Here is a 26,764-nt window from a genome sequence, read left to right on the forward strand (position 1 = left end):
CGATTCTTTTGTTTCCTATTGCACCTTCTTAAAATGGTAAGCAAGTCTGCGCGTTGTGATAATGTGCTCTGTGCATTCCCTCAAGAGCGAGAGAGAGAGAGAGAGAGAGAGAGAGAGAGAGAGAGAGAGAGAGAGAGAGAGAGATGCTGCTCATTTTCTGATAGGTTCCCTATTCGTCTTACGTCTGTTGCTATGGTGCCTGTGCAGGTTTGCTTACTTGACCCGCTAACTCAAGGAGTTATTAAAGGATCTGTCTCCATGGATACACCAGTATGAAACGATACTCTGCAGAAGGCATAATATATACACGTCGCTTCTGCAAAAGGAGAAAAGTGATCTTGGTTTTTTGCACAGGGATATACTATCCCCGTTCCAAAAGCTTAAGTAAATACACTGAAATAAACGTCTAAAATGCAAGTGGTGAGATCGACACTGTAAAAGGTGTACATCTTGGGTCAGCTCCCTGCATGGAAGCAGCCATTTTATAAAATCACAATAACCTGAGATTAATCTGATGATGCTAAAGCAGAAAGTTGTGGGGGGGGGGGGGGCGGCAGAGGTGGGATCCAGCAGGTTCTCACAGATTCCCGAGAGTAGGTTACTAATTATTTGTGTGTGCCGAGAGGGGGTTACTAATTGGTGATTTTTGCCTTAGTTACGCCCCTCCTCCACTCCTCAGCAGTAGCGCACAGAACTTGAAGCAGTCTAGCAGGAGATGCACCGACGTGTGTGGCAGCCTGCGCCTGTGTGCATTCGTTTCCCGCCCAAGGACCGGCACAGCAGCTGCGTCCTTGCCACAGCACCGCCCAGCAATGCCCCACCCCCGGAATGCCCGGCCACACCCCCGTCATGCCCCGCCCAGCCCCATTGGTGCTATGCTACAGTTTGAATCCCACCACCATGGGAACCTGTTACTAAAATTTTTGGATCCCACCACTGGAGGGGTGGGGGGAAGTGCTTTCGGATGTGTTTGTGTGAAAGACAGAGCACACATGGTGGGGCTATTTGTAGTGACCTGGAAAAGAGTGCAGACTTAGGACAGAGACATGACACTGTGCAAATGAAAGGGTGGAGCTGTGCAGATGTGGACAATCTTGGTTGTCAATGGGTTCTGCTGGGACAAAGTAAGGTGACCGAAATCTAGAACACACCTGAGGGAGCCTACAACCAGCTCCTTCCTCTGGGTACCAGAAGGGAGCAGTTTGTGCCCCTGAGTGAAGCACGTTGATTTTCCAAGATACACTGAGTTCTTATAGAATCCCTCCCACCCTCAACATATATATGGCAGTACCCATGATCTGCTTGTTCATCAACATGCTGCATTTATAATACTGATTCCTTTTTCTCCTCATAGTAGTCAGTGGATCCCAAGGTAATGGTAATCGGCATACAAAATACTTTTTTATAAGTTCTATCTAGAGATTAAAATGTATATTTGAACTGTCCCATGGAGTGCTTAACTTTGACTGAACTGTGGCCCTAAGGTTATTTTACTTTTGTGTGTGACTTTAATGTGCCCAACTCAAAAAGTTGTTAGCGCTCTGAAGTTTAAACAAGACAGATTATTTATTAACTGGTGGGCGAACAGCCCAGATGCAAAAATGCTTGGCTGGAAATTGCTTGGAATGGCTCCTAAAAAGCAATTTATGTTGCCATTAGAGTGGCCTCATATATTTGCTGATGCAAACATCATCTTGGAATCCTTCTGAGAGCTGAGTTTCTTATTTGTTAGTTTATTTACACCACACCTTTCCTTAGTGACTTAAGGAATCTTGCAATTCCAAGATTAAAAACATACAAAATATCATAAAGCCCCATTAACCTCCCTCTCCACAAAATACCTGCTGCTTAAACCCCTTTAAAAGCTGCCACAAACATGGCTATATAGTACCTCCTAAAAACTTCAAAAAATGGTGCCCCCCCTTCTTTTTAGAAGGTGTGTTCCACAAGTTTAGAACCACTATTGAGAAGGAATGTGCTCCAATACACATCAAGCAGGCCATGTTAGGTTGGAAAGCAATTAAAAAATGACAAGCAGAAGACCTAAATTGGTACGTGGGGACTTAAGGAGAGAGGTGGTTCTTTAAATATGTGCATCCTAGGCCATGAAGGGTTTTAAACTAGCACTTGGAATTGAGCGTGAAAACAAATTGGAAGCTGATGTAGCTGTTTTAAAACAGAGGATCGGTGTTCCAGTCAGCTAGCCTCTGACAACAACCGTACTGCCATCTTTTGAACCAGCTGTAGTTTCCAGACTGTCTTCAAGGGCAACCCATCAGAAAACGTATTGCTGTAGTTCTATGGAAGCATAGCTTCAAAGTGCTAGTGGCACTCTCTGATCCTCATCAGACTTCATTCACCCGTGGCCATTTTTCAGGATGGAGTATTTGGTCTTCAAGAATGGAGTCCATGGATGCGGTCTTGCCACACCAATTGATTCTCGAGCACCCTTTTGGGAAGGTTGAGGGCCCCTTCATTGTCAGAAAGGTCCCTTTTCCAAAACAATCCTTTTTTTGCAGAAAAATAGCAGATGGAACGCCCCATGATCGCGCTGCCTGCTGGCTTCCTTGTGCTGGTTGAGACACAAGCAATCTGCTTCCTGCCCGCTCTGCCAATACAGTTCCTTCATCCTCCGTGGATCCACCCTGAAAGCTTGTATGTGGCTTTCCTTTCCTGAGGGAAGGACACGTAGAACAAATGTGGCCTGTATTTTCAGAGCAGGGAGGAAGGAAGAAAAGAGAGGCATTATTTCTAACTCTGGCTGATTCCGCATGGGCCAAAAACAGCAGTGTGAAAACAGTGTGAAAATGGTGTAAAAGGGTTTAAAATGGTGTAAAAGGTTTATACTGTTTTCACACCATTTTCACACCGCTGTTTTTGGCCCGTGCGGAATCAGCCTCTGTGTTTCCGCACGAATGGGACGTCTTTGCTGTTGATACCCTTTTCAGAGTGCAAGTTATTTAAAGCTCAGACCTTCTGCAAACGTTGTACCATTTTAGTGATTATTTTTATTTATTTATTTATTTATTAAACTTATAGGCCGCCTCATCCCCGAAGGGCTCGAGGCGGCTCACAACATGGCTGTTCCAATGAACAGCAAATCAATAAATCAACAAACAACAACACAAAACTTAAACCCTTAAAACCTATGCAGCAATATTTAAAAACAACAAAAATATTGTAGTGTTGTAATTTAGTGTTGTAATTTATTTTCTTTCCGTACCCAACAGGCCGAAGGTGTTTACATAATAACAGCAACAATGAAGGCATAAGCAACACAACGGCCACAGGAGGGGGGACGGTTTGAATTTGGAAATCCAACCCCTGCTTCCAATAAACTTTGCCTCTCACCATTCTGTAAACTCTTTCGAGCTCAAGCCGGCTGAATTCCACTTCCCCTCTTTCTTCTAGAGTCGCCAAATCTGGGTTGGGAAATTCCTGGAGATTTGGAAGTAGAACCAGAGGAGGGCAGGGTTTGGGGAGAGCGGTATCACGCCATACTGCCCACCAACCAAAGCAGTTGTTTTGTCTTGGGAAACTGATCTCTCTAATCCAGAGATCAGCAGTAATTAGGACTGCCAACTCTAGATGGGGAAATACCTGAAAATATGGGGAGGGGTGGAGCCTGAGGAGGGTGGGGCTTGGGAATGGGAGGGACTCAGTGGGGTATAATCAGAGGTGGGATCCAGCAGGTTCTCACCAGTTCCCGAGAGTGGGTTAATAATTATTTGTGTGTGCCGAGGGGGGGGGGTACTAATTGGGTCTGCTTTTCCATTAGAAATTCCATTAGGTCCAAAAATCATAAAGTCCTGTTGTTTCCTACGTGGCTGGTTAGCAAAGGTAGAAAACGGGATAATTCTCCCTGTTGGGCTGTTTTAAAAACATGTTTTAGAAATATGGTAAAGTTCCTTGTTTAAGGAAAGTATCCTTCTTTTGATCTCTAGAAACAAAATTAAGTATTTGAAAGTGTTAAGTTTTTGACAGGCAGTCAATTAGAGGAGAAGTAGTTGTTTCTGTTGGCAGTAGACGATAGGACTTGCTATAATGAGTTTAAATTATGGACAGAAAGATACCAGCTGGAAATTAGGAACTTTTTTTTCTACAGTAAGAGTTTTTTACAGTTAACAGAGAAATTATTAATGCCCCGCCCCCGTCGTGCCCCGCCCAGCCCCATTGGCACTACACCAATGTAGTTTGAATCCCACCACCATGGGAATCTGTTACTAAAATTTTTGGATCCCACCACTGGGTATAATGCCATACAGTCCACCTTCCCAAGTGGCTGTTTTCTCGAGGTGAACGGATCTCTATCACCAGGCTGGAACCCTAGCTATCATCCAAGAGTTCTCTAGGCCCCACCTGGGGGACAGCAACCCTATTCCACACTTATATTAATAAATTCTTAATATTTTTCCTTGGAGCATATTTACTCCTTATCAAGTCTTCTCAGGATTTTTTAAATTATTATTATTATTATTTATTGGGTTTATAGACCGCCCTCCCCCGGAGGGCTCAGGGCGGTGTACAGTACAGATAGAGCACAATCAATTTAAAATACAATAAATATGAATTAAGATGGCTCTAATAAAAATAAACCCTACCCCACTAAAATGCAGCTTATAAAATTAATATTAATGTTAGCTCAAGATGGCGCCTGCTATCAATTCCCTCTCAGACATGCATCAGAAAAGAAGAAGGGCGGTAGGGGCCACATGATGTTACAGCAGCAAACAAAGGGAGGAAGGGGCCCCTAGCAATGGCTAGTCTCCCCAAAGGCCTGGTGGAACAATTCGGTCTTGCAGGCCCTGCGGAACTCAGCAAGGTCCCACAGGGCCCGGACCATTGGTGGAAGAGCATTCCACCAGGCGGGGGCCAGAGCTGTAAAGGTGTAAAGCTGTAAAAATACAAAGCTGTAAAAATACAGTGCTGTATTTCTTTCTTTGGGTGAGGGGAGTAATTTACTAACAGTGCAATCCTAAAGTGAGTTGCTCCAATCATTTCAGTGGGCTTAGACTGGAGTAATTCTGTGCAGGATTGCACTGTAAATCATGGTTTTGATCATGTCTAGTGGACCCCCCAGACCCCTTGTCTGTGGGTGGTCTGGTTTGCTGCTTTCATCATCCATATAAGGGCCAACCAGTTTACTGATAAATTGTGTGACTATCCACATGCATTAGAGCAGACCCTTTTCTTGACAAAGGGAAGGCTAGGATATAAGGTGCTTGCTAAATTAATTGTGATCTAGTAGACCCGGTCACATGCTTCCATAAGTGGAATTTCTTGCAAAGCTCATGGTTAAGTCCTCCTCTGAGGTGCAATGTAGCTATTATGTTGGAAGGGGTATCTATCATTGTTAGTACTTTAATGCCTACCTGACGTGGTAAACATCTGCCTGCTGTTGCTACTTCTAGGTCATCCCAAAACATGGGAGAAAGAATCCTATTCAATATGGTAAAATAGTAATGGGCCAGAAAGGTAAAATCATCATTTTACTTTTTTTAAAAATGAAAAATTTTATGTTTATTTTTTTTAAATGCCTTATAATAATAATTTTTTAAATGATGATGATTCTTACCCATTCTGGTCCATTACTATTTTACCATATTTTATAGGATTATTTCCCTCATTTTTATAGGATTATTCTCAAGGTTAGAGTTTTTCAATAATCTGTCTAGATCCCTCTGAGCCTTTTTATACTCTTCAAAATACCAGCTCAGTTTAATTGGATGGCTTTTAAATGCTATTTTTGTGCTTTCTAATCATTTCAACCTTTGTATCACAAGCTCATATTGATGTACAGGAGCAACTGTTGGTTGTGTAGCAAGGAAAGATTCTTAAAACAAGGTTTTATTCTTCTGCTCTTCTTACAGACCCTGCTCTACATTTCCCTCTGTCTTTCTGTACCACTCCTATTCTCCTCCCTTCTTCTTAGTAGTGAGGGGGCTTGTCTGCCCGGCAACAGACTATGGTATCTTCTAAACATCATCAATGAAATAAGCTACAACTATGGACTATGATTTTTCCTAATGGGTTCATAAGCTTGCCGTTGGTCACAGGCCCGCTGCAGTGGCCCTCATCATAGTTGCCATGGGGACCCAACACCCTTTTTTTGTTGTTCTTTTATTCATATATGTGAAATAGTGCATTATAGAACAAACGTTGTTTCTCCACCTTTTGTTTCTTTTGTGGAGAAAATGTTATTGATTGGAGTTTGAAAGGGTTGCTTGTGTGGTGAGTTTCCCCTCCCTTTTTGCAAATCATGGAATGAAAACCGATGGCAGTAGATTGCTATAGCTCTATAGAAATTATTTTTTTAAAAGAGAAGAGACTAAGAAAGCCATGGCATGGCTTTTAAAATATATGGTAAGTGGTGACTGCAATTGGGGAAACAGTAGTGATGTGGGCAGAATTTTGTCAGGGCAGGAAAATGTGTCATTCCTCCCAGATGGCAAGCTAATACACATGAGGCTTTGACCTTTCCCCAAAAAAGATCTGAGTAAAGAGGGCTACTCCCTCATGAAGGAAACAGCAATGAATCATCCCCACAGAGGTTTTCTTAGCACTTTCCTTGCCTGAGCCTTCCATGGCTGCTTCCCCCTGCACTCCTTTAACAGCACCGTACTAGATTCCATCTTTAATTTTTAAGTCTCTTTTTGTTGCAGAGGTATATAGAGAAATGTGCAGCCAGAATCTTCCACAAGACAAAGGGCTAAAGACATAAGCTTGTTTTTAAAAATGAAAGCTGGGAACTAGTTCATCGTTGCTTTAGAATTAACACTGTAGTGCATCAATGATACAGCTACTGCTGATACTTTTAAAAATGGCTTCCCCCAGCCATTTTGGGGATAATGTGGGGATAATGGCCACAGTGTGGGGATAATATGGGGATAATGTGTGTGAGGATAATGGCCACAGCAGCAACTGGGGTGGAGAACGTGGTACTTAGGTGGGCAGAACCTGAAAAAAGTGCACACCTGCCCATCCACATGGTGTCCAAGGTGCCTTAGCACTGATGTTTCAAAAATGCTGTATCAAAATAGATTTGGGACATCTGCAAAACAAAGAAAAATGCAGAAGGACCAATAGAGGGCGCTGTCATGGGCACATTCCTCAAGACAATACTGTCATAAAGAACCCAAAACGTAGTAAAACATCTGTGTGGAAACAGCCCAGGTTTGTGAAGAAGTGTATGGATGACAGGGAAAACCTGGAAATAGGACAAATACAGTAATGTGCTATGTGGAAGTTCCAAAAAACAAAAGATTCCAATGTGGAAGACCAGGCAAAGAGATATATCTCTGTGTGGTAATTTACATTGGGAATATCCCTTTGGTGGTTTATGTAGGAAAGGTAAATCAGATCCCGTATAAAAGAACAAATAGATTTACACAGTGAAACTTTCAAAAATCTGTTACTGAACATTTCAGACTTCCAGAAAAACTGGGGTTGTTGATCCGAAAATCATCATTTTCTCAATGAAACAGCTTCAAAGGCGAACTCCAAGAGGAAATTAGATGGCTTCCACATGGGTTCTCTGCTCCATTTTGGTTTTCAAATTGCAGCAGTTTTTTGGTTTCTAGAACATCTACACAGTATTGTAACCCAATCATTTTCGAGGCATCCCCCTCCATGGTTTCCCCTGCTTTTCTGTGTTCTTTCCAAACCTGCTTCAATTCAATTATCCCCTCCCCGAAACTCTGTAGTTTGGACAGGAAGGCACATCAGTGTTGTTTTTCTCTTGTACCTGCCATTTCACCCACAACGAAGCTGGAGGGCTTTTAAAAAAAGGGCAACAGCTCTTTCGCTATAGGGGCATTATCCGTGGAAATACTGCAGCATCTTCATTTGCTTAGGTCAGTGATGGCGAACCTTTTTGAGACCGAGTGCCCAAATTGCAACCCCAAAACCACTTATTTATCACAAAATGCCAGCATGGCAATTTAACCTGAATACTGAGGTTTTGGTTTAGAAAAAAAGGTTGGCTCCGAGGCGCACATTACTCGGAAGCAAGCTTGGTGAAGCAACCGTGCAACACTTTGAATGGGTGAGTCACGACCCTTAGGGGGGTTTACTCAGAAGCAAGCCCCATTGCCAGCAACCAAGCTTACTCCCAGGTAAAGGATTGTGCCCAGGCTAGCCTAAATGTGTGTGTGGGGTGATCATATGATGAACTCTGTACACATGTGCCCACAGAAAGGGCTCTGAGTGCCACCTCTGGCACCCGTGCCATAGGTTCTCCACCACTGGCTTAGGTTGACATTACTCTACTTTCAACATTCAACGCATGATGAGCTTCATTTCCAAGTTCTAGTGGGAGAGACAAGGAAGGATGCCACTGATTTATCATGGAGTCTGAGAACTGCTAATGTCCTAGACTTGCCATCACATTTTTATTCTTACTTTTCCCTTCTCAGGAAGCGAAGCTGATTTTAGCTCGTCAAGCAGCACGGGCAGCATTTCAGCCCCTGAAGTCCATATGTCCGTGGCTGGGAGCAAAAGGTCATCATTTTCTCGGAAGTAAGCCACAGTGTCTTATCCTGTCTCCCCTATTTTGAATGGTGCCTGCTTGGGGAAATACATTTTCTTGGGCAGATTGGGAGAGGAAAGGTCTGTCTCGTATTGCAATATGTAGACATGATTTGTAGAACAAACAAGAACCTGAGATTTAGATGAGAATTCTCCAAAGACTGTAAGCTTGCAGGAGCGTAGCCATTTGCTGTGTTCAGCACATAGTTTTGTGGTCCGGCAAAGGTGATAAAAGCATTTTGGATGCCAAGAAGCGGGAAGCGGGTCACATTCTCTTGAAAAGCTTCCTAAACAATTAACCTTCGTCCACTCGTCAGCACATTTTTTTTTAGCTTTGTTTTTGGCTGTAAATTTTTTAAGCTGAGCACGCTTGTTGCTGTGCATTGAAATGTTGGGGCAAAGGAATGCGGTGCTGGCAGTGTTGAATGATAAATGGCTGATTTGGCATGGGCAGGCTAGGGAAAGACAGAAGAGGAAAGCTTGTGAGGAAGATGCAGACCAATGAAGTGGAAGGCTAGGAAATGACAGGATATCATGGAGAAAAAAGGGCAAGAGGAGACAGGTAGAAGGAAAGCTTGATTCATCTGGTAGTTATGAAGGCCATGTGTCAGAGCTACAGGAGGTTGAAAGATGTGCTGTGGGAGTTCTGTGCTGGGAATTTACTTACCAGGTACTCACCGACCCAATTCAGATTGGGACTTGGGGAGGGGACTTAAGCCTTCTCTCCTCCAACTGTGGACCTCAGTCAGTGGCCCTTTGTGCCCTTACAGTTTTCAGGGCAGCTGTGTGTGTCACAGTGGAGCCCACAGTGACACACACAGTGGGGCCCACAGTGGGGCCCACGTTTCCTTATTTGCACATGAGGAGGTGCCCGGCTGCTTCCCCTGAGTGTAGCCACCATTTTGCCTGCCCTGTAGTTCTCCTGCTTCTGGGTTCAGGTGGTCATTTGAAGTAATCTGTTTCTGATTTTTTTAAAAGACCATTTCTATGGTTTATTGCTTCTGGGATGAATCCTAAGTGCTTAAATTTTTAAAAAAGGAGCCCTATTAGTCCCCAGGAAATGCTGACAGAACTGCTCCTGGGCAGGGAAAGGTGGGGAGGAGCAGAAAAGCCAAACAACGCCAAAACACATGCTGTGTCCTGCTTCGCTTTCCCTGTGCAGGCAAGGAAAAACCACACTTTGCCTGTTCTTGGAAACCTCATTCTCCCAGATCCTAGTCTGACACTCTAACCACACTTGCCTCTAGAATCTGACTGAGTCTTTTGGAAAAAGAAATAAGGTAAAGGATAAGGCTAAGTCTGATTGTTCTCTGTATTGTCGAAGGCTTTCACGGCCGAAATCACTGAGGTGCTGTGGGGTTTCCAGGCTGTATGGCCGTGTTCTAGCTGCTAGAACACGGCCATACAGCCCAGAAACCACAAAGCATCTCACTGATTGTTCCCTGTTTATAAAATAAGAAATGCTTGTTAAATAAAACTAATGTTCTCCCTCTGGACAGCATGTTTTGCACTGAGAGAAACTGAACGTTGTAATAAATCCTATCTGCTGCTATTGGGAATTAAATTAATCTGAACTGCATGAGTAACATGATAGCCTTTGTTCTGTCATTTCCTCCCTAAAATGAAGTTAGTATCATACTAGGATGTTTGAATTAAAGTCATTGATAGTGCCAAAAAGAAGGAAAGAAAGAAACTTGGATAAGTATCCAAGCATGGAAGTAAAGTAAAGGAAACCACAGGGCAGAGCTTTGAAATTTTCCCCGAAGTCCTGTATAAAATCCTTTCAAGTACAGTTGTTGAGCCAGCCAGGCAAATTATGCCTGCCAAAAATATCTCTGCTGTGCCGTGTGTACAAAATGCAAATCGTTTCTCTGCTTTTATGGCTTCCTCTGTGCAAGAGGAGCCGGGATCAGTTCTCACAGAACGGCTGGGCGCATTGGTATAGTCCTGATACAGCTCTCTGTTGCTTTCTTATTAACAAATGTGAAGAACGAGCTACCCTAACCACAGTTTGGGGAGGATGGTTTCCAGCACAGTCATTCCACCATCTGGTTGGCACAAAGTGTTCTGTACCCAGGGGAAGTTCAAGCCAATTCCAAATCAAAAGATGTTTGCCACTTGATTACTGGGGTCTGTTTCTTATTTCTTACTTCCTGCATTTATATTTCGGGTCTTGGTTTTTAGGGAGTCTTGGCCCATGGCTTGTTTGGCGCTCCCCACAGTGGAGATTTACCACACCCTTCCTTTGTGGGTTCTATTCACACAAGTAGCTTAATTTGTCTTTGTGTGTGACAACCTGCAGAGTTTGGTGACCTGTAGAGTTTTTAAGGCAAGAGATGTTTGGAGGTGGTTTGCCATTGCCTGCCTCTGTGCGGGCTGAGAGAGTCCTGAGAGAACTGTGACTGGCCCAAGGTCATTCAGCAAGCTTCATATAGAGGAGTGGGGAATCAAACCCAGGTCTCCAGATTATAATGGATTCTGCATGGGTCAAAAAACAGCAGCGTGAAAACGGTGTAAAAGGGTTTACTCCGTTTTCACACCATTTTCACACCGCTGTTTTGGGGCCATGTGGAATTCGCTTATAATCCATCTCCTTTGACCAGCACGCCACACTGGCTCTCTGTCTTTGGCAAGGGGCAAATCTCATGTCACCATTGGGAAGGGGACTGTGGCTCTGTGGAAGAGCTTCAGTTTTGTACTGAAAAGGTCCCAGGTTTAGTCCCCAGCATCTCCAGTTCAAAAGGACCAGGCACGAAGTGAAGTGAAAGACCTCTACCTAAGACTCTGCAAGAGCCACTGCCAGTCTGAGTGGACTATACTGAGCTTGATGGCCTGATTTAGTATAAGGCCACTTCGTATGGGTTTACCAGCTGGAGTGGCAAAGATAATTGACATTACTGGCCCTTGTTAAAAAAATGCAGGTAGTTCAGATGTTTAAGATTGAGAAGAGTTTAGAAATTCTAAGATTGGGGTGGGGGGAGCTGGAGGTTTTGCACTTTATTCTTCTGAAAAGTGCCACTTCCAAAGTCCTAGTTTCCCTGGGTGTAATGATGCAGCAATCTTGTGAAAGCTAAGTGGGTAGGGTAGCATTTCCAGTCTCCAGGTAGAATTTGGAGATCTGGAATTACAACTGATCTCCAGACTACAAAAGTCTGTTCTCCTGGAGAAAATGACTGCTTTGGAGAGTGGCCTGTATGTTATTATCACCCGCTGTGGTCCTTCCCCTCCCTCAATTCTACCCTAAACAGGCTCCACCACACCAAACTGTCCAGCAATTTCCCAGACCAGAGCTGCAGCTCTAGATGTGGATCACATCATTTCCTTGGATAGGAGGGGAGATTCCCATCAGCGAACAAGGCAGGATGTAAATAAAAGAGTTGCTGATCTATGTGGATCCATTCCACTAGCGCAGAGGATTTCCTCTAGAAGCAAGAGTCTAGCCCTGACGCAAGTGATGAAAATCCCTCTGCCTGTGGAACGGATTTGCAGGATCCAGCTCAATACATCCAGGCTGATTTGTACTACTGAAGAAAACTGTGCCATGACTGGAATTTGTGGGGTAGGGAGCTTTATGCAGGGCAACTTCACGAGGCTCTTTAACTGAAACTGACATGGAAGAGACCAGGATTTGAGGCCAACAGGAGCAAGTCTTTTATTGTTGAGGTGGAGAGGGGCAGAACATTAAAACTTTTCTACCCCCCAAGAATCCCTGCCCTGTTGAAATCCTTCCACAGGGAAGGTTGGGGGGATGGCAGAAGTTCAACTCAAGCAGCAGCACAGTTGCTGTGGTGATGGCAATGGCAGCACTTCTTTAACTCTTGGGCTGGCTTCTACACTGCCAAACTGCAATCCTCAAACCAAGGGTGCAGCTTCATAAAATGGTGCCAGGGACCCCCCACACACACACACACACTCAGAGCAGTGCTCTGGCCTGAATTGACCAGAGGTGGGGCTTGTGGGGTGGAGGAGGGGCAGAGAGCGACAGTATAAAGCTAGCGCAGACAGTCCCCAGTGCTCAGTCTGATCCTGGCCTCAGCAAGGTTTGGATCAAGGTCTAAAAGTTGGGCCCAAACCTCGATGAGGCCAGGATCAAACAGGCTTACCCAGCTCCCGATCTCCATGTGAATATTGGGGTGGGGCGAGCCCCTCACACCAGCATTCAACTGCGCCCCTGTGTCAAATTCCATGGGGAGTTCAGGACCTGGGTGCAGTTGTGAAGGTGGCCGTGTAATGTACCCCCATGAAGTGACGCAAAGGGCTCCAGCCCCTCTGGGGCCCCTTGCTACGCCATGTCTCAACCCCCCTTCTCCCAACTCTATGCTTACCCCATTCTCTAAGGCCAAATGTATCTGTGATGTCAGCAGAGGCAACATGTTTCCCTGTGTTACCTGGAATGGGCTCAGGGTATCAGTGGCAGGCCCTATGTGGGTCTGTGGCCTTTAGCAAATTGTGCCAACAGCTGATGCTAGTGGGAGAAAAAACTATAAGGTGAACAGCTGAATAATCTCAATGAATGGCATGTTTGTTTGTTTGTTTGTTTGATTGATTGATTTTGTACACTGCCTCATCCCCAAAGGGCTCTAGGCAGTTCACAATACAATAAAAAAACACAATTACTTAAAAACGTCTAAAACATTTAAGGTTCAATATGCAGTATCAATCCAATAATAACAGACTACCCGGTCTTCAGGCCGGCCTTAAGGCTGGGAGGGGCTGGCAGCGCCCAAAGATGAAACCAGCGGGGGCACTGTCAGAGATGACAAAAACATGGCAGGGCCTCACAAGGGGACAGCCAATCTGTGGCCAGCCTCACCAAAAGCCCAGTGGAACGAAGAAGATGAAGAGTTTGGATTTATATCCCCCCTTTCTCTCCTGCAGGAGACTCAAAGGGGCTTACAATCTCCTTGCCCTTCCCCCCTCACAACAAACACCCTGTGAGGTAGGTGGGGCTGAGAGAGCTCTGAGAAGCTGTGACTAGCCCAAGGTCACCCAGCTGGTGTGTGTGGGAATGTACAGGCTAATCTGAATTCCCCAGATAAGCCTCCACAGCTCAGGTGGCAGAGCTGGAGAATCAAACCCGGTTCCTCCAGATTAGATACACGAGCTCTTAACCTCCTACGCCACTGCTGCTCCTTGGTCTTACAGGCCCTGCAGAACTCGCCTTGGTCCTCAAGAGTAACCGGTGCATCTGGAGGAAGATAGCGCCCACAGCTTAGCCAGGGTTGCGGTAGCGTCCTGGCCTGTGTAGAGTGCTTTCAGCCGTGATCATTGAAGGGCCGGAGACTTCCAGCGACTCTGCTGTTGCATATGTTTTTGGGCAGAGGGGAAGGGATTATTAGTTTTCCCCACCATGGGTAGCCACTGCGCTTCTGTACTACAGATGATAAGGAACAATGGCTTTGTAGCAAAATTGTACAAACTCTTCTTTCTATTAAGAGCCATACTATTCTACCACACTAAGCCTGAATGACAAGGGTGACATTTCCATTTTGAAGGCAAGAAAACCTGTATTACCTGAGAATAATACAGCAGGACACCTCTATTGTTCCCCTGGAAAATCAATGTTAAATGGTGCTATTGTCGCCTGGACAGTAATATTGTCTGGGTGTTATTGTTGCTTTTAATTAAAGGTGCTACTGTTTTCCGGTGCGAGAAGCTTTCTTCCAGAAGAAGAAAACATGTCTTCCTCCGGGTGAAGTTGCTAGAGCCAGAAGAAGGCTGCGCCACTAACAAAACAAATTATAGCATCCAGGCCAATATCTTAATTTTTAAAAATATAGCACATTCTTTCGTATCCCGTCTTTCTACCAGCTAATTGAAGGCAGCTTATATGGAGCCATTCCAGTTTTAATTCTTTTATTTTTCAAGTCAATCTTACATTATTGCAATAAACCTTTAAAGTGTGTTTAGCTGAGTGATACTGACTCATGTTAGGCATGACACCAAGCCACAGCTAAGTTCTAGTTTAACTGTAGTTTGATGTGATGTCCTCGCTGACAAATCATGGCTTATGATTAGCAAGATAGTAGTACATAGATTTGAAATTGATGGATAGCAAAGGATAGTTCTTGTTAATTATGGCTTGGTATACTTTTTGAACTGGTAAACCATTCTTGCAGCATTCCTGGGCCTCAGAATGACTTTTGCCACAGAAATGGCAGCATTGAGCAAGGGGCTGATGGGAATTGTAGTCCCTGAACATCTGGAGCACCATAGGTTGGCCACCCCTTGACAGAGAGGATCTGAGGATGGGAGTGTATGTTACATGTGAGCAAGATAGAGAAAGAAGCAGGCACAGATGGAGAGGGAGAGTGAAATATCAAACATTGGCCAAGGGGGGAAGAAAGACAGGAGGGGCTGCCCCCCCTCCATGTTTGCCCTTAACCCACCAACAGTTGTCTAGAGCCCATTTTATTTGTTCATAAAATGGGCTTTACTGCTAGCACCTAAATAAATGTTGGGTATAACATATTGTAGTAAATGTGTGTGCAGTTTCTTTTTTGTCCACGATGCCCTATAATGCATTGTGTTTGGTTTCCATTCTAGTCGGGGGCCTCACGGACGGAACAGCGGATCTTTGTCCTATAAGACTGGCTCTAGTCCTCCAACATCCAGCGAGAAGGACTTCCTGTCGATGCTGTGCAAAAACCAGTTGAGTCCTGTTAGCACCCATCAGAATTATGGGGCTTCCTCAGCCAGCAGCAGCAATTCAGGTTCATTCAAGGGAAGTGATAGCCCCATTATGAGGCAAGTGAGCCTTCCCTAGCCCATCCTTCTTTTTTAAGTCCCTTCCATCTTCACATCATCCAAATCTTTTGAACTGTAGCAGAAGATTGTCCTCATCGCACATTCTTGCAGGTACCTGGGTCTTCCTAGCTTAAAATCTCTTCTAAAACAGTCTCCAGTTGGCCAGTGTATCACTTAACAAAGCTTACCCTCATCTTGACCAGCAGCTGCTGCAAAAACAAACTGGGGTGTTTTTCTGTGTTTTTATAGGCATTCCTCCAGACTTCTTTTGTAAGGCCAACTGTTCACAGGAGATGTTTTCCTGAGGTCAAGAAATATTTGCCTTTCAAATTCCGTGTAGAAGAAGAAAAAGAAGAGTTTGGATTTATATTCCTCCTTTCTATCCCTTACAGGAGAGAAAGGGTGGGTGGGGGGGAATATAAATCCAAACTCTTCTTTTTACAGGAGACTCAAAGGGCCTTACAATCTCCTTTCCTTTCCCCACCCCCCACAACAAACACCCTGTGAGGTGGGTGGGTTGAGAGAGCTCCGAAGAATGATGACTAGCCCAAGATCACCCAGCTGGCATGTGTTGGAGTGCACAAGCTAATCTGGTTCACCAGCTAAACCTCCACAGCTCAAGTGGCAGAGCGGAAACTCAAACCCAGTTCCTCAGATTAGAGTGCACCTGCTCTTAACCACTACACCACGCTGGCTCTTAGAGTAATTTAGTAATTACTTAGAATAATTTAGTCAATCCCAGAATAGACAATTCAAGGACTGCAGCTATTGGTTTGATTTTCTGTCCCAAGGATGATGGGGTCCCACACTCTAGCAACTCTCCCACACTCTAGCAACCATGAAGATCAAGACACAGTAGTCTCACTAGTCAGCTTGAAGGTGCACATGAGGTTGCCAGCTGGTCAGGGGGAAAAATGCCCTGCCTTTTAATAAAGGTGTAATACACAGAAATCTGCAGTTAAAGCTTTTCTTGGTTAATAGCATGTGATCACTACTGCAGGTCATATTGATATTAAAGGGACAGATAGAAGGCCTGGTTTAAAAGTTGGCAACCCTTTGCACGAACTTGGTTCCTATTTAGTACTTGTGGAGCCACGCCTGTATAAAATAGATATCTTGACCTCTCTTCTCCAGGCATAATCTACTGTGCACCTTGTGCAAGGCAGTAGGGGGGGAAATTAAGATCTCTAGTGGGAGGTGGAAATTAGGGAAAATCGAGTTGCCTTTTCCTGACGGCATAAAACAAGAGTTAGGACTGAAGCTGTTATGTGAAGTATACCCAGCCGTATCTCAAAAGGATTGGTCCCAGAAGAGTGGAACACTGACCAATCACAAGGTTGCCCTATGATTTCAGTGCCTAACTGGGATCCAGTTGTGGAACTGGAGGGAAGCACAGCCACCATTACAGCATAGCACTGATAGGAAGATGACCAAGCCTGGCCCTCTCATACAGGGCATTGTTATGGTTACTAGGGCCAACAAAAAGCCAGAAATGTCCAGCCCATGGTCTTTCAGATACTGTTTATGGGTGGAGATTAGTAAGGAATGGGGACATCCTGGTTCTGCCTAGCGGGCTACTTATAGTATGCCACTTCAAACTATTGCTTACCACTAGAAGTGGAAGATTGGGCTGTAGAATGTCAGCTCCCTCCCTCCTGTGTTCCTAACAATGTCACAGACTCTGGCACGCTCTAGTATATTGGCATCATTTGTATGCAGTAATCTTACCACCTAATTATTGCAGTTTAAGATGAGACGCTGTAGTATCTGGGTCTGAAACAGAAGGAACTGGGGAAAGGTGTCTTTTACCAACAGCCTGCCTCTCGCCCAAATGAGGGTGGCTGATCCTCACGTTCATTTGCCAAATCACCCGTCCCGTTTTGAGCAAAATGCAATTTCAGCTCTTCCTGGGGGAAAAAAGCATTAAAAAGTTGCATGCGCAACGACGTCTTTCTGTTTCAGGCGGCCTGCGCGATACACCTCTTGTGGAGAGAACCATGGCGTTAAACCACCGAGTCCGGAGCAGTATCTGACTCCCTTGCAGCAAAAGGAAGTGACAGTGAGGCATCTGAAGACAAAATTGAAGGAATCTGAGAGCAAACTTCAAGAAAGGTAACATTTGTTTTGCTAGAAGATTCATTGTGTAAAGACGGTGCTCCTTTTGAGGGCTATTTGGGCCCACTTTGACTGTTACTGCTTTTAATAAGCACTGCTTATAGGCTCAAACTATAACTGCTTTAACCGTAGCATTTTTAAAGCTTTGTGTATACCATTGAAGCATTCTGGCCCCTTCCGCACATGGAATGCTTTTAGCTGCTTGGGGTTTACCACTCCCATTTTTAGGCTAGCTGTCATCCGTCTGTAAGTTTTAGTACTTTGGAGATCATGGAAATAGCTTCAGATCGGTATGACTGAAGTAATGTCTCCCAGACAGTTTGCGCCGATATATCGAAAATGCTTCCCACATGAATGGGAAAACCTGGTGGCCTGTGAAAGAGAAGTCAGAAATATAAGGAGAAACTCTTTGTTGGTCATGAAACTGCTTAATGCAGTAATAATCTGTATGTGTCCGGTTGGGCACTGGAATCTGCAGCCCTGTATTTGTGACTGCATTTTCCATTAGTAATTACAAATTTGATTTGACTTATTTGATTCATAGGCTGCCCTTTCCCGTACAGGCTCAAGACAGCTTACAACACAGTTGTCAAACTCGCAGCCCTCCAGATGTTATGTACCACAGTCCCCATCATCCCCTGCCAGCATGATGGCCATAACATCTGGAGGGCTGCGAGTTTGACACCTATGGCTTACAACAATCCATTATAAGACAATGAAAGCAATAAAATCCATTCAACTTTGGGTGGGATAAGACATTGACAGTACCCCAGCCCCAATGCTGAGATCCATCCATACATCGTACGAAGAGGGGATGGGAAGGGAAACAGAAAGAGAAAGGGAGAGATAATTAAAAAGGGGAGAAAATCTTGGCTTGAGCCACACTAATCTCCAAAGTCTGAAACTCCAGGTTATGAGAAAGTACATCCTGCCATTTCCATTCTGTTTCCTGGTGCAAGGAAGGCATCTGGTTCTGTGAGAATGGAAAGAACAGTCCAAGTCCAAGAAACCCATTTTTAAAAACTGCCGTTTGTCATTTGAAAAGAACAATTCCCAAAAAGGCCAGCTGTGCTGCTGCTGAGATCCATTGTTACCAAGACCATTCTGTAGAGGAGATGCAACTGGAAACATACATTAGATGGAACTTAGTTTCATCTTTAGACAATGGTTTAGAGTCTGCCACATGACCCTGCCACTGCTGGTAAACATAACCCTTATGGCCAAGTCTTCTCTGTAGAACACCATTAGTGGAGGGAGGCTGCAGGATGAAAGCAGTGGGTGGGAAACTTGCCATTTCTGCATTCAAGTCAACACTCCCAGTGCCATTTTTCTGTGAAAAGGTGGCCACTGGAGTTATGTTACACACAGCTACAATTTCATATAGTTTTCTACGTACATACCAATTGAATCCTATCCATTTTTCCAGTAATGCAAAGGGGATCCTTCACCCTCATCCTGCATGCAGATTCCTTGGTTAGCCTTTGTAGGAACCAAGAGGAGGCCTTCTTGCTGCAGTAGAAAAGTCAGAAGGATCCAATCTTTAGAACAAAATAATGGGTTGAATCCTTTCCACTAATGGTAGAACATTTCTCTGGCCCAAGGATCCTCTCACTGATGCAGTAGATTCTTCTGCTGGTGGAAAAGACTCTTGCATCAATGTAAGGTTCATTGTGCCAAGGGAATGTTCCACCATTAATGGAATACATCCCCAAAATCCAACCTGGAACAAGGAAATTCGATTGAGATCAGAGGTGGGATCCAGCAGGTTCTCACAGGTTCCCGAGAGTAGGTTACTAATTATTTGTGTGTGCCGAGAGGGGGTTACTAATTGGTGATTTTGCCACATGACTTTTGCCTTAGTTACGCCCTTTCTCTCAGCAGTAGCGCGCAGAACTTGAAGCAGTCTAGCAGGAGGTGCACCAGCGTGCATGGCAGCCTGCGCCTGCGTGCATTTGTTTCCCGCCCAAGGACCGGTGCAACAGCTGCGTGCTTGCCACAGCCCCACCCAGGAATGCCCCGCCCCTTGAATACCCAGCCACACCCCCGTCATGCCCTGCCCAGGCCCATTGGCGCTACGCCACAGTTTGAATCCCACCATCATGGGAACCTGTTACTCGGGGATGGGGCGGTCTAGAAGCCCAAAGTATAAATAAATAAAAATAAATAAATAAAATAAAATTTTTGGATCCCACTACTGATTGAGATGTTATACTTTTAAACTGGTCATTGCTCAAAGATGAGGAGAGCTAGTTGGCTAGGAGAATTCCATTATCCTATCTTGTTGCACAAACCATTTTCCTTGTTTTGTAGATATTTGTCCAACCTATAGGAGAAATTACAGATTATAGATTAAAAACTTTTAAACTGTGTGCACTGTGTCCACTGCTCTTTGTTCCCCAGTGAGAGCAGAATTTGTTCACAGGAACTAATGTTTTTCTTCTTTAGAGAGACAGAAATCAAGGAACTGAAATCTCAGCTGGCCCGCATGCGAGAAGATTGGATTGAAGAAGAGTGTCATCGTGTGGAAGCACAGCTTGCCTTGAAAGAAGCAAGGAAAGAAATCAAGCAGCTCAAGCAGGTCATCGAAACCATGAAGAACAGCTTGGCTGAGAAAGACAAAGGGATTCAGAAGTATTTTGTGGATATCAACATCCAGAATAAGAAACTGGAATCCTTACTCCAAAGTATGGAAATAGCACAGAACGGTTCTTTCAGTGAGGATCGGAGTCTAACTTATGAGTGTGCATCACCTGATAAGTCCTTGGCTACGAGTACAACCTATTCCAAAATGGCAGACAGTCTACTTGTGGAGGACCAGTCTATGGAGGATCTGGCAGATAGTGGTGTGCTTCTTAGTGATGATGTGGCTAATGGGAATGACATATTTGAGGAGACAACAGTTGCTACCACACCTGAACTTGGGCATCCGGCTGTCTTTCCATCCTCGACTTTAAACCACCTGGATCATGTGTCAAACTTAACAAACTCCACAGAAGAGGATGACAATGGCAACCGCAATGTGGCAATGGAACAGGCAGTTCAGGCAGACGTATTGTTGTACAGCTCAGGCTTGGAACAGCTGATTCAGAACCTGTTCAAGGCCCAAGATGGTCATCCCATCAGCCCATCTCCAGCTTTAAGAGAATCAGATGGATCTTGTCCTGAAAGCTTCACAGACTCACTTGTAGACTTGACTCCATGTGATCCAAATTCTGCAATCCTTTTGTCTCCCATGGAGTCAGTGCACGATGCCATGGATTCTAGGTATTATGAGAACCGGGTCATGAAGGAACTGGACTTCACAGATTGTCCGACTGAAATGTTTGGGAATGTCATGCAGTTGTCTGAGGGAAAGGTCATGAAGAGATACTGGAGCAGCCACTTCCTGGTTGACCTTATGGCTGTTGCTGCCCCCATTGTGCCGACAGCAATATGGATGCTCAGTACTCAAAAAGGAGGAATTAATCCAGTCTACAACATTGGAGCATTGCTTCGTGGCTGCTGTCTGGTAGCTCTGCATTCCCTTCGTCGTATACCCATCAACCTCCGCCCCTAGGTGTAATTTTCTTCTACAATACGCAAAAGGTTGAGTTCTGACAGGTGTAGCGAGGTCAGGAGAAAGCTTGTGTCTGTAATGGTGGGTCTGGTCTTATTTTTGCTCCGGAAGGTTTGATTTGCACTATATTTAGTTGAAAACATGTTCATTGTTGGAAACTGAAGAGGAAAAAAATATTGGTGGCATGACGACTCGTTTCCACTGTGTAAACACAAGTGCATTTTAGAAAGCATGCTCAGCACTTCTCGTTCTGTCGTTAGGTGTATGGGTTGTGATACCAAATGTTTTCAGATGTGAAAGGGGAAAAGGTTCATTCTCGCAAAGGCAGCTTACATAGTCTTGGCATGTATTGTCTGTCCGTGCTTCTTGATGCGCTTTAATTATGTAATCACCCCCGCATTCCACTGCTCCAATCCTGTGTACAAGGGGACCGTAACCAAAAATGTTGAAAAAAAATGCATTATTGTAGATTGATGGGAGTCTTGAATCTTGTTATGTTTTTTTATATAAACATGGTTGTGAATATATTTGATGAAGTATGTTTTAAGTCTTAAATGAAGTCTTACTCGGAATGTAATGATGTCACTCAAGTTGTGCGAAGGATATTTCAAGTGTATGACGTAGTAACTTATTTTCTTGTTAAATATTCTTTTATGGGGGGGGGAACGTTTATAACTACATTATAAGTAAAGCATGTCGAAACTGACTTGGTGTCTTCTTTTTCTTTGCGTATCCTGAACTTGAACTTATCCAGGACCAGTGTAAGGTATTTTGAGTGCTCGTTTGTCTGACTGCAACAGGAGGGATTGTGATGTGGTCATCTCAAATGTCCAGACTACAATTACTCCCCTCCCCCTCCCAAAACCCTGGGAAAATCTCTGCTAGCTTGTTGTTTCTAATGACTAGAAAAAGCTGTCAAAGCCAACTACATGTATGTATGTGCCATTGCTGCAACTAATGTATGGTGAACTCCAGCAATGGGTTTTCAAGGCAAGTGAGAAGCAGAGGTTATTGCCTTCCTCTGCAGAGGCCTCTTTAGTGCTTTCTAAAGAGGAGAAGCAGTGGCATAATGGTTAAGAGCAGGTGCATTCTAATCTGGAGGAACCGGGTTTGATTCTCCACTCTGCTGCCTGAGCTGTGGAGGCTTATCTGGGGAATTCAGATTAGCCTGGGCACTTCCCACACGCCTGCTGGGTGACCTTGGGCTAGTCACAGTTCTTCTGAGCTCTCTCAGCCCCACCCACCTCACAGGGTGTTTGTTGTGAGGGGGGAAGGGCAAGGAGATTGTAAGCCCCTTTGAGTCTCCTACAGGAGAGAAAGGGGGGGATATAAATCAAACTCTTCTTCTTCTTTCCCATTCAACTACCAACTTTGCTTAGCTTCTGAGATCTGAGGAGACCAGGCTATGCTTTACCACCTTCTTTCCCCCAGTAGTTACACTTAAAGCATTTCACAGCAATCGCACTGTGGCAACCACATCTTGTCCAGTCTGTATTTTTTTCCTCATCCCCTTTCTCATATTCATATTCTTATTCTACTTCATTCTGTTCACACCTCTTCCTTTGACGTCTTTCTCGTTGTTTTCTTTTTCTGCACCTCTTTCTCCTGGCTCTTTCCACCCTTCATCCCTACCAAGATCATCCCTACCACCCTTCATCCCTATCAGTGGTTTACAGGGAATGTGGACCTCTGCTCACAGCTTGGTTTCATTTGTGTTATTTAGGGAAGTGTGTTGGCTTCAACACAACGACAGTTCTATCACCAACAAAAATGAAAGGGGTGAGAAAGAAATAGAAGTAACCAAGATTAGAAAGAAAATGGAAGAAGAACCAAAAGAGGCGAAAGAGGAGAATATAGGATTTGCCTTCGTTGGTTACAGCTGAGGTTACTCTACTCTCCTAGCACCGGCCTCACCCAGAATACCATCTCTTATAAACACACACACACACATTTTACTGGCTTATGGAATTCCTAGTATCAGTTTCAGCTAAGATAGGGGTTCACACGGCCACACTCTTGCACAGATTTTTTCAGATGGCAACTAAGCCTAACACCAATTGGATAAATATTAGCAAAATCAGATATATATGTTGAGTTGGATTTCAGAAAGGATTTGCTGTGATGGAAAACGAAGATGGTTTTTTCTAACTTTTCTCTCCATGCTGTTCTTTGAATGGGGTGGAGGATTTCCTGTCACCTAAGAACAGCATTTCAGTGAGGCAGTTGGTGCCACAGTAAGAGTGGGGGAAGCAAGGGAGACACACTCTAGGGACAGAAATATTTCTGTCAGCAGAAACTTTTGCTGGGATCTAATCCAATGTTACCTCAGTATTTCCTTGGCTGCTACAAAAAGTAAAGATGCTCCCCCCCAACGTTAAATAAAATCATTTGTATCAGGCCCCTTCCGCACACGCAAAATAATGCATTTTCAAACCACTTTCACAACTGTTTGCAAGTGGATTTTGCCATTCCACACAGCTTCGAAGAGCACTGAAAGCAGTTTGAAAGTGCATTATTCTGCATGTGCGGAATGAGCCTCAGAGAAAGTTAGAGTATCCCAGGAAAGCAACTTTGTGGTGGTGGTGCCTTCTTCAAAGTGCCAAACGACTGAACAAGGTACCACTGCATTCACCTAGCTCAGTTTTTCTCAATCTGGGGGTCACAACCCCTTTGGGGGTCGAGTGACCCTTTCACAGGGGTCTCCTAAGACTCTCTGCATCAGTGTTCTCCATCTGTAAAATGGATAAATGTTAGAGTTGGGGGTCACCACAATATGAGGAACTGTATTAAAGGGTCGTGGCATTAGGAGGTTGAGAACCACTGCTCTAGCTGATATTAGGTTAGGTGTTCCAATACACTTCCCATTCAAAATAGTGGTGTCAAAATAGACATTTTTCATCAATTTAAGGAAATCAGTTCTAGTGACCACTTCGTATAAATATGGATTCAAAGGATTTCTAATTTTATTTACAGATACTCAAAGAAGGATCAAGTGCTTGGGCAAAGCCAATGATCAATCCGAAGAATATTTTCTTGGAAGGAAGGTCCATTAGGTTCATTTGAACTTTCAGACAAAAAATATGTTCATCAACAGATTATATTTAGGAACATTGTTCTGTCACAGAAAAGTTCTTCCTGGACTACAAGTCTGCCATTGGAAATGATCCCATATAGATTTCTGCTACTGCCAATTTCCTGTCACTGTGAGGTATAGCCACGCTTCACTTTCCTATGTACAAAAGCAGGTGTCGAATTATCTCAACAGCAGAATTCTTTTTAAAAAATAAGAAAATGCATTGAACTGTAGATTCAACAAAGACTTAATGTAAGATTGCTCTACAGTAAAAACTGAATGCAGTTGTAACTGAGGTTAATGTCAAAAGATCCTTGGTTGTTGGGAGTAGGCACACAATACAACCTACTGTTGAAACATTGCAACAGCATTGATCAATAAAAAGGCGGGCATTACTGGTATCCCATCACTTTCCTTGATCTGTATATCCCCTGGCTAGCCTGATCTCATCAGACCTCAGAGGGTGAACAGGATCGACCCTGGCTAGGATTTGGATGGGCGATCTCCAAGGAATAATAGGGTCATGATGCCACAGCAAATCCCTTCTGAACTACTATTGCCTTGAAAAACCCCTCAGCTGTGACTTAATAGCAAAAACAAACATTTTCTTCAAAGATCATACAAATAGCTTTCATTTGCACTTGAAAAGCATGGGGTAATTAAGACTATCAGATAGCGGAGAAATTAGCAATGCAACCTTAGGCACAGTTAGTCCAGTTTCAGCCCATTGAAATCAATAGGCTCAAACTGGAGGGGTTTTGTTGTTTTTGCTGGCCAGTCGCAGCCAACCCCAGCAAGGGACTTTTTAAGCAGAGATGTAGCTCTCTGGGGTGGGGTGGGGGTTGCCCAACGCACCGGGGATGCATCCCTGTGGGGGTGTGGTGAGGGCATTCCGGGGTGGGAGGGTGTGGCAAGGGTATTCTGGGGCGGGATGGGGGCAGACGACGCACCAGTGCACCGGAGGCTTTCCCGCTTTGCTACACCTCTGCTTTTAAGGCAAGAATCCAGAGGTGGTTTGTCATTGCCTGCCTCTGTGTAGCGATTCTGAACCTCCTGGGTGGTCTCCCATTCAAGTACTGACCAGGGCTGACCCTGCTTTGTTTTCCAAGCTCTGAAGTGGTTAGTCTGGAGCTATCCAGGTCATGGCAGACTAGAAGTACCCCACATTTTAAACAAGTTCTTAATTTAATTATCTCAAAAGACGGTCAGTGCTACTGACTATACTTTAGCTACTAAACTGTAGAAGTATCATACTTTGTCTCAATCCAGCAACAGTCAGTCCCCTGAAACTAATTAAAAATTTAGCACCAAAAATATTTTCATGCGATTATGTCACAATAGTCTTGGTTGGACCACTTAGGAGAGTCCATTTATAATATAGTTTTCCTTCCCTCCATAACAAAGTACATCAAGCTGTGGTGCCACAGCCGCTGGGTGACTTATAGCCTTCTGCATGGAAAAATAGGACATTCAGATAGGACATTCAGATCAGATTATTTAGCAGTTGAGAGGATCCCTCCTGTTGGAGCCCTTGGCTTGTCCTCAACTGTGGTAGCCTTCCTGGTGCTCAGTTTGGTCTTTCTGCCCCATGATCAGCTGCTCATAGTCCTGGTCTTGATACCAAAGAGATGATAACTTCAGCACCCCTCCTTCTTCTGACTGATGCCATTTATTTCTGTCATATGATTTCCTGTCATGTCCTTGAAGCTCGGCAGGTTTCATGCATGAGGGTTAAGGGTGAGTCCTAAACCTGAAATTGCATTAGTGCCTTCTCTTTCTCCTGAATGATGTTTCCAGCTTCTGTTACATTCTATATATATATATGAAGACTAAGAGAAGCAGATCAAGTAGCAACTATCAGCCTTCTTTATGGGCCAGGATTGACAGATCAAATAAGAAGAGGGCTCCAGGTCATGCGAAAGGTGCTGGGAAAACAGGAGTCCACAGAAAAGTTTCTCCAGCTGCCTTTTGCTTTGACAAACAGTTGAATACTTTAGTCAGCACGCTAAGTTAAGAGATGGCTGCAGTTACCCCCCACCCCCACCCCACCACCTGTCTCCAAATGATCTGACAACTCAATATTTCCATTCATTAGACTAGTCATGATGAACTGCAGGCCTCAGTGCTGACCAAACACTCATGGTTTGTACATAGGAGCCAAATCACCTCTAGCTGCCATTAGATGACCTGCTCAGATGTCACACGGGGGCTAGGCAGCTGTATATTAAGTGGAATTTTAAACTTGACTTCCAAAGTTCCCAAAATACCTTCCTTACATTAAATCACACAAGTACTGCTTAGATGGCACCCCCAAGTCATTCCTAGAAAGCAGGTAAGCAGACGTTTGTTACTCATGCATGGGGAATGTAAGTTGCTTGTACTGTCTCAGGATTGAAATTTTCAGGTAACTCACCTGAGGTATTACAGATGCTGACAAGCAGGTTATGACAATAAAGGGGGGAAAAAACTAAAACAGTTGAGCCCCTTCTGCTTACAGCCATTCCGATGAACCTCAGTTCTGGAATGCAAATGCTGGAAACGGTGTCAGATGAAACCTCCGCTTAATTTTTTCCTGCTTCAGAACGCCTGCTTACAATGATGCTAAAAAAAGCAACTACACCCGGGCTGCTGTTGAGTAAATTATTCTCTCTTCTACACATGATGCACAGCACAGTTGGCCTCCCTAAAATATGTAACGAGTCACTCAACAAGTGCAGCAAAAGGGCAAGGACTGTGCAAGAGAGAGC

The 26,764-nt window shown here is 44.3% G+C and overlaps 1 protein-coding gene across 3 annotated transcripts in view; it reads left to right on the forward strand.

The window, feature by feature from the left end:
• SYBU (syntabulin) overlaps positions 1-21,650 on the forward strand; it is a 63,787-nt gene extending 42,137 nt beyond the window's left edge. For 2 of the 3 annotated variants that reach the window (XM_048508004.1, XM_048508006.1), the window contains exons 3-6: positions 8,415-8,517; positions 15,073-15,273; positions 17,236-17,385; positions 19,834-21,650. In XM_048508004.1, coding sequence (XP_048363961.1) covers positions 8,415-8,517; positions 15,073-15,273; positions 17,236-17,385; positions 19,834-20,944 — 1,565 coding nt within the window. In that variant the 3' untranslated portion in view covers positions 20,945-21,650. The remainder of the gene's footprint in view (positions 1-8,414; positions 8,518-15,072; positions 15,274-17,235; positions 17,386-19,833) is intronic. The other variant, XM_048508005.1, reaches the window with a different exon arrangement.
• Positions 21,651-26,764: the final 5,114 nt, after the last annotated feature.

This window comes from Sphaerodactylus townsendi, linkage group LG09 (genome assembly GCF_021028975.2).
Source record: "Sphaerodactylus townsendi isolate TG3544 linkage group LG09, MPM_Stown_v2.3, whole genome shotgun sequence".
Taxonomy (NCBI): domain Eukaryota; kingdom Metazoa; phylum Chordata; class Lepidosauria; order Squamata; family Sphaerodactylidae; genus Sphaerodactylus; species Sphaerodactylus townsendi.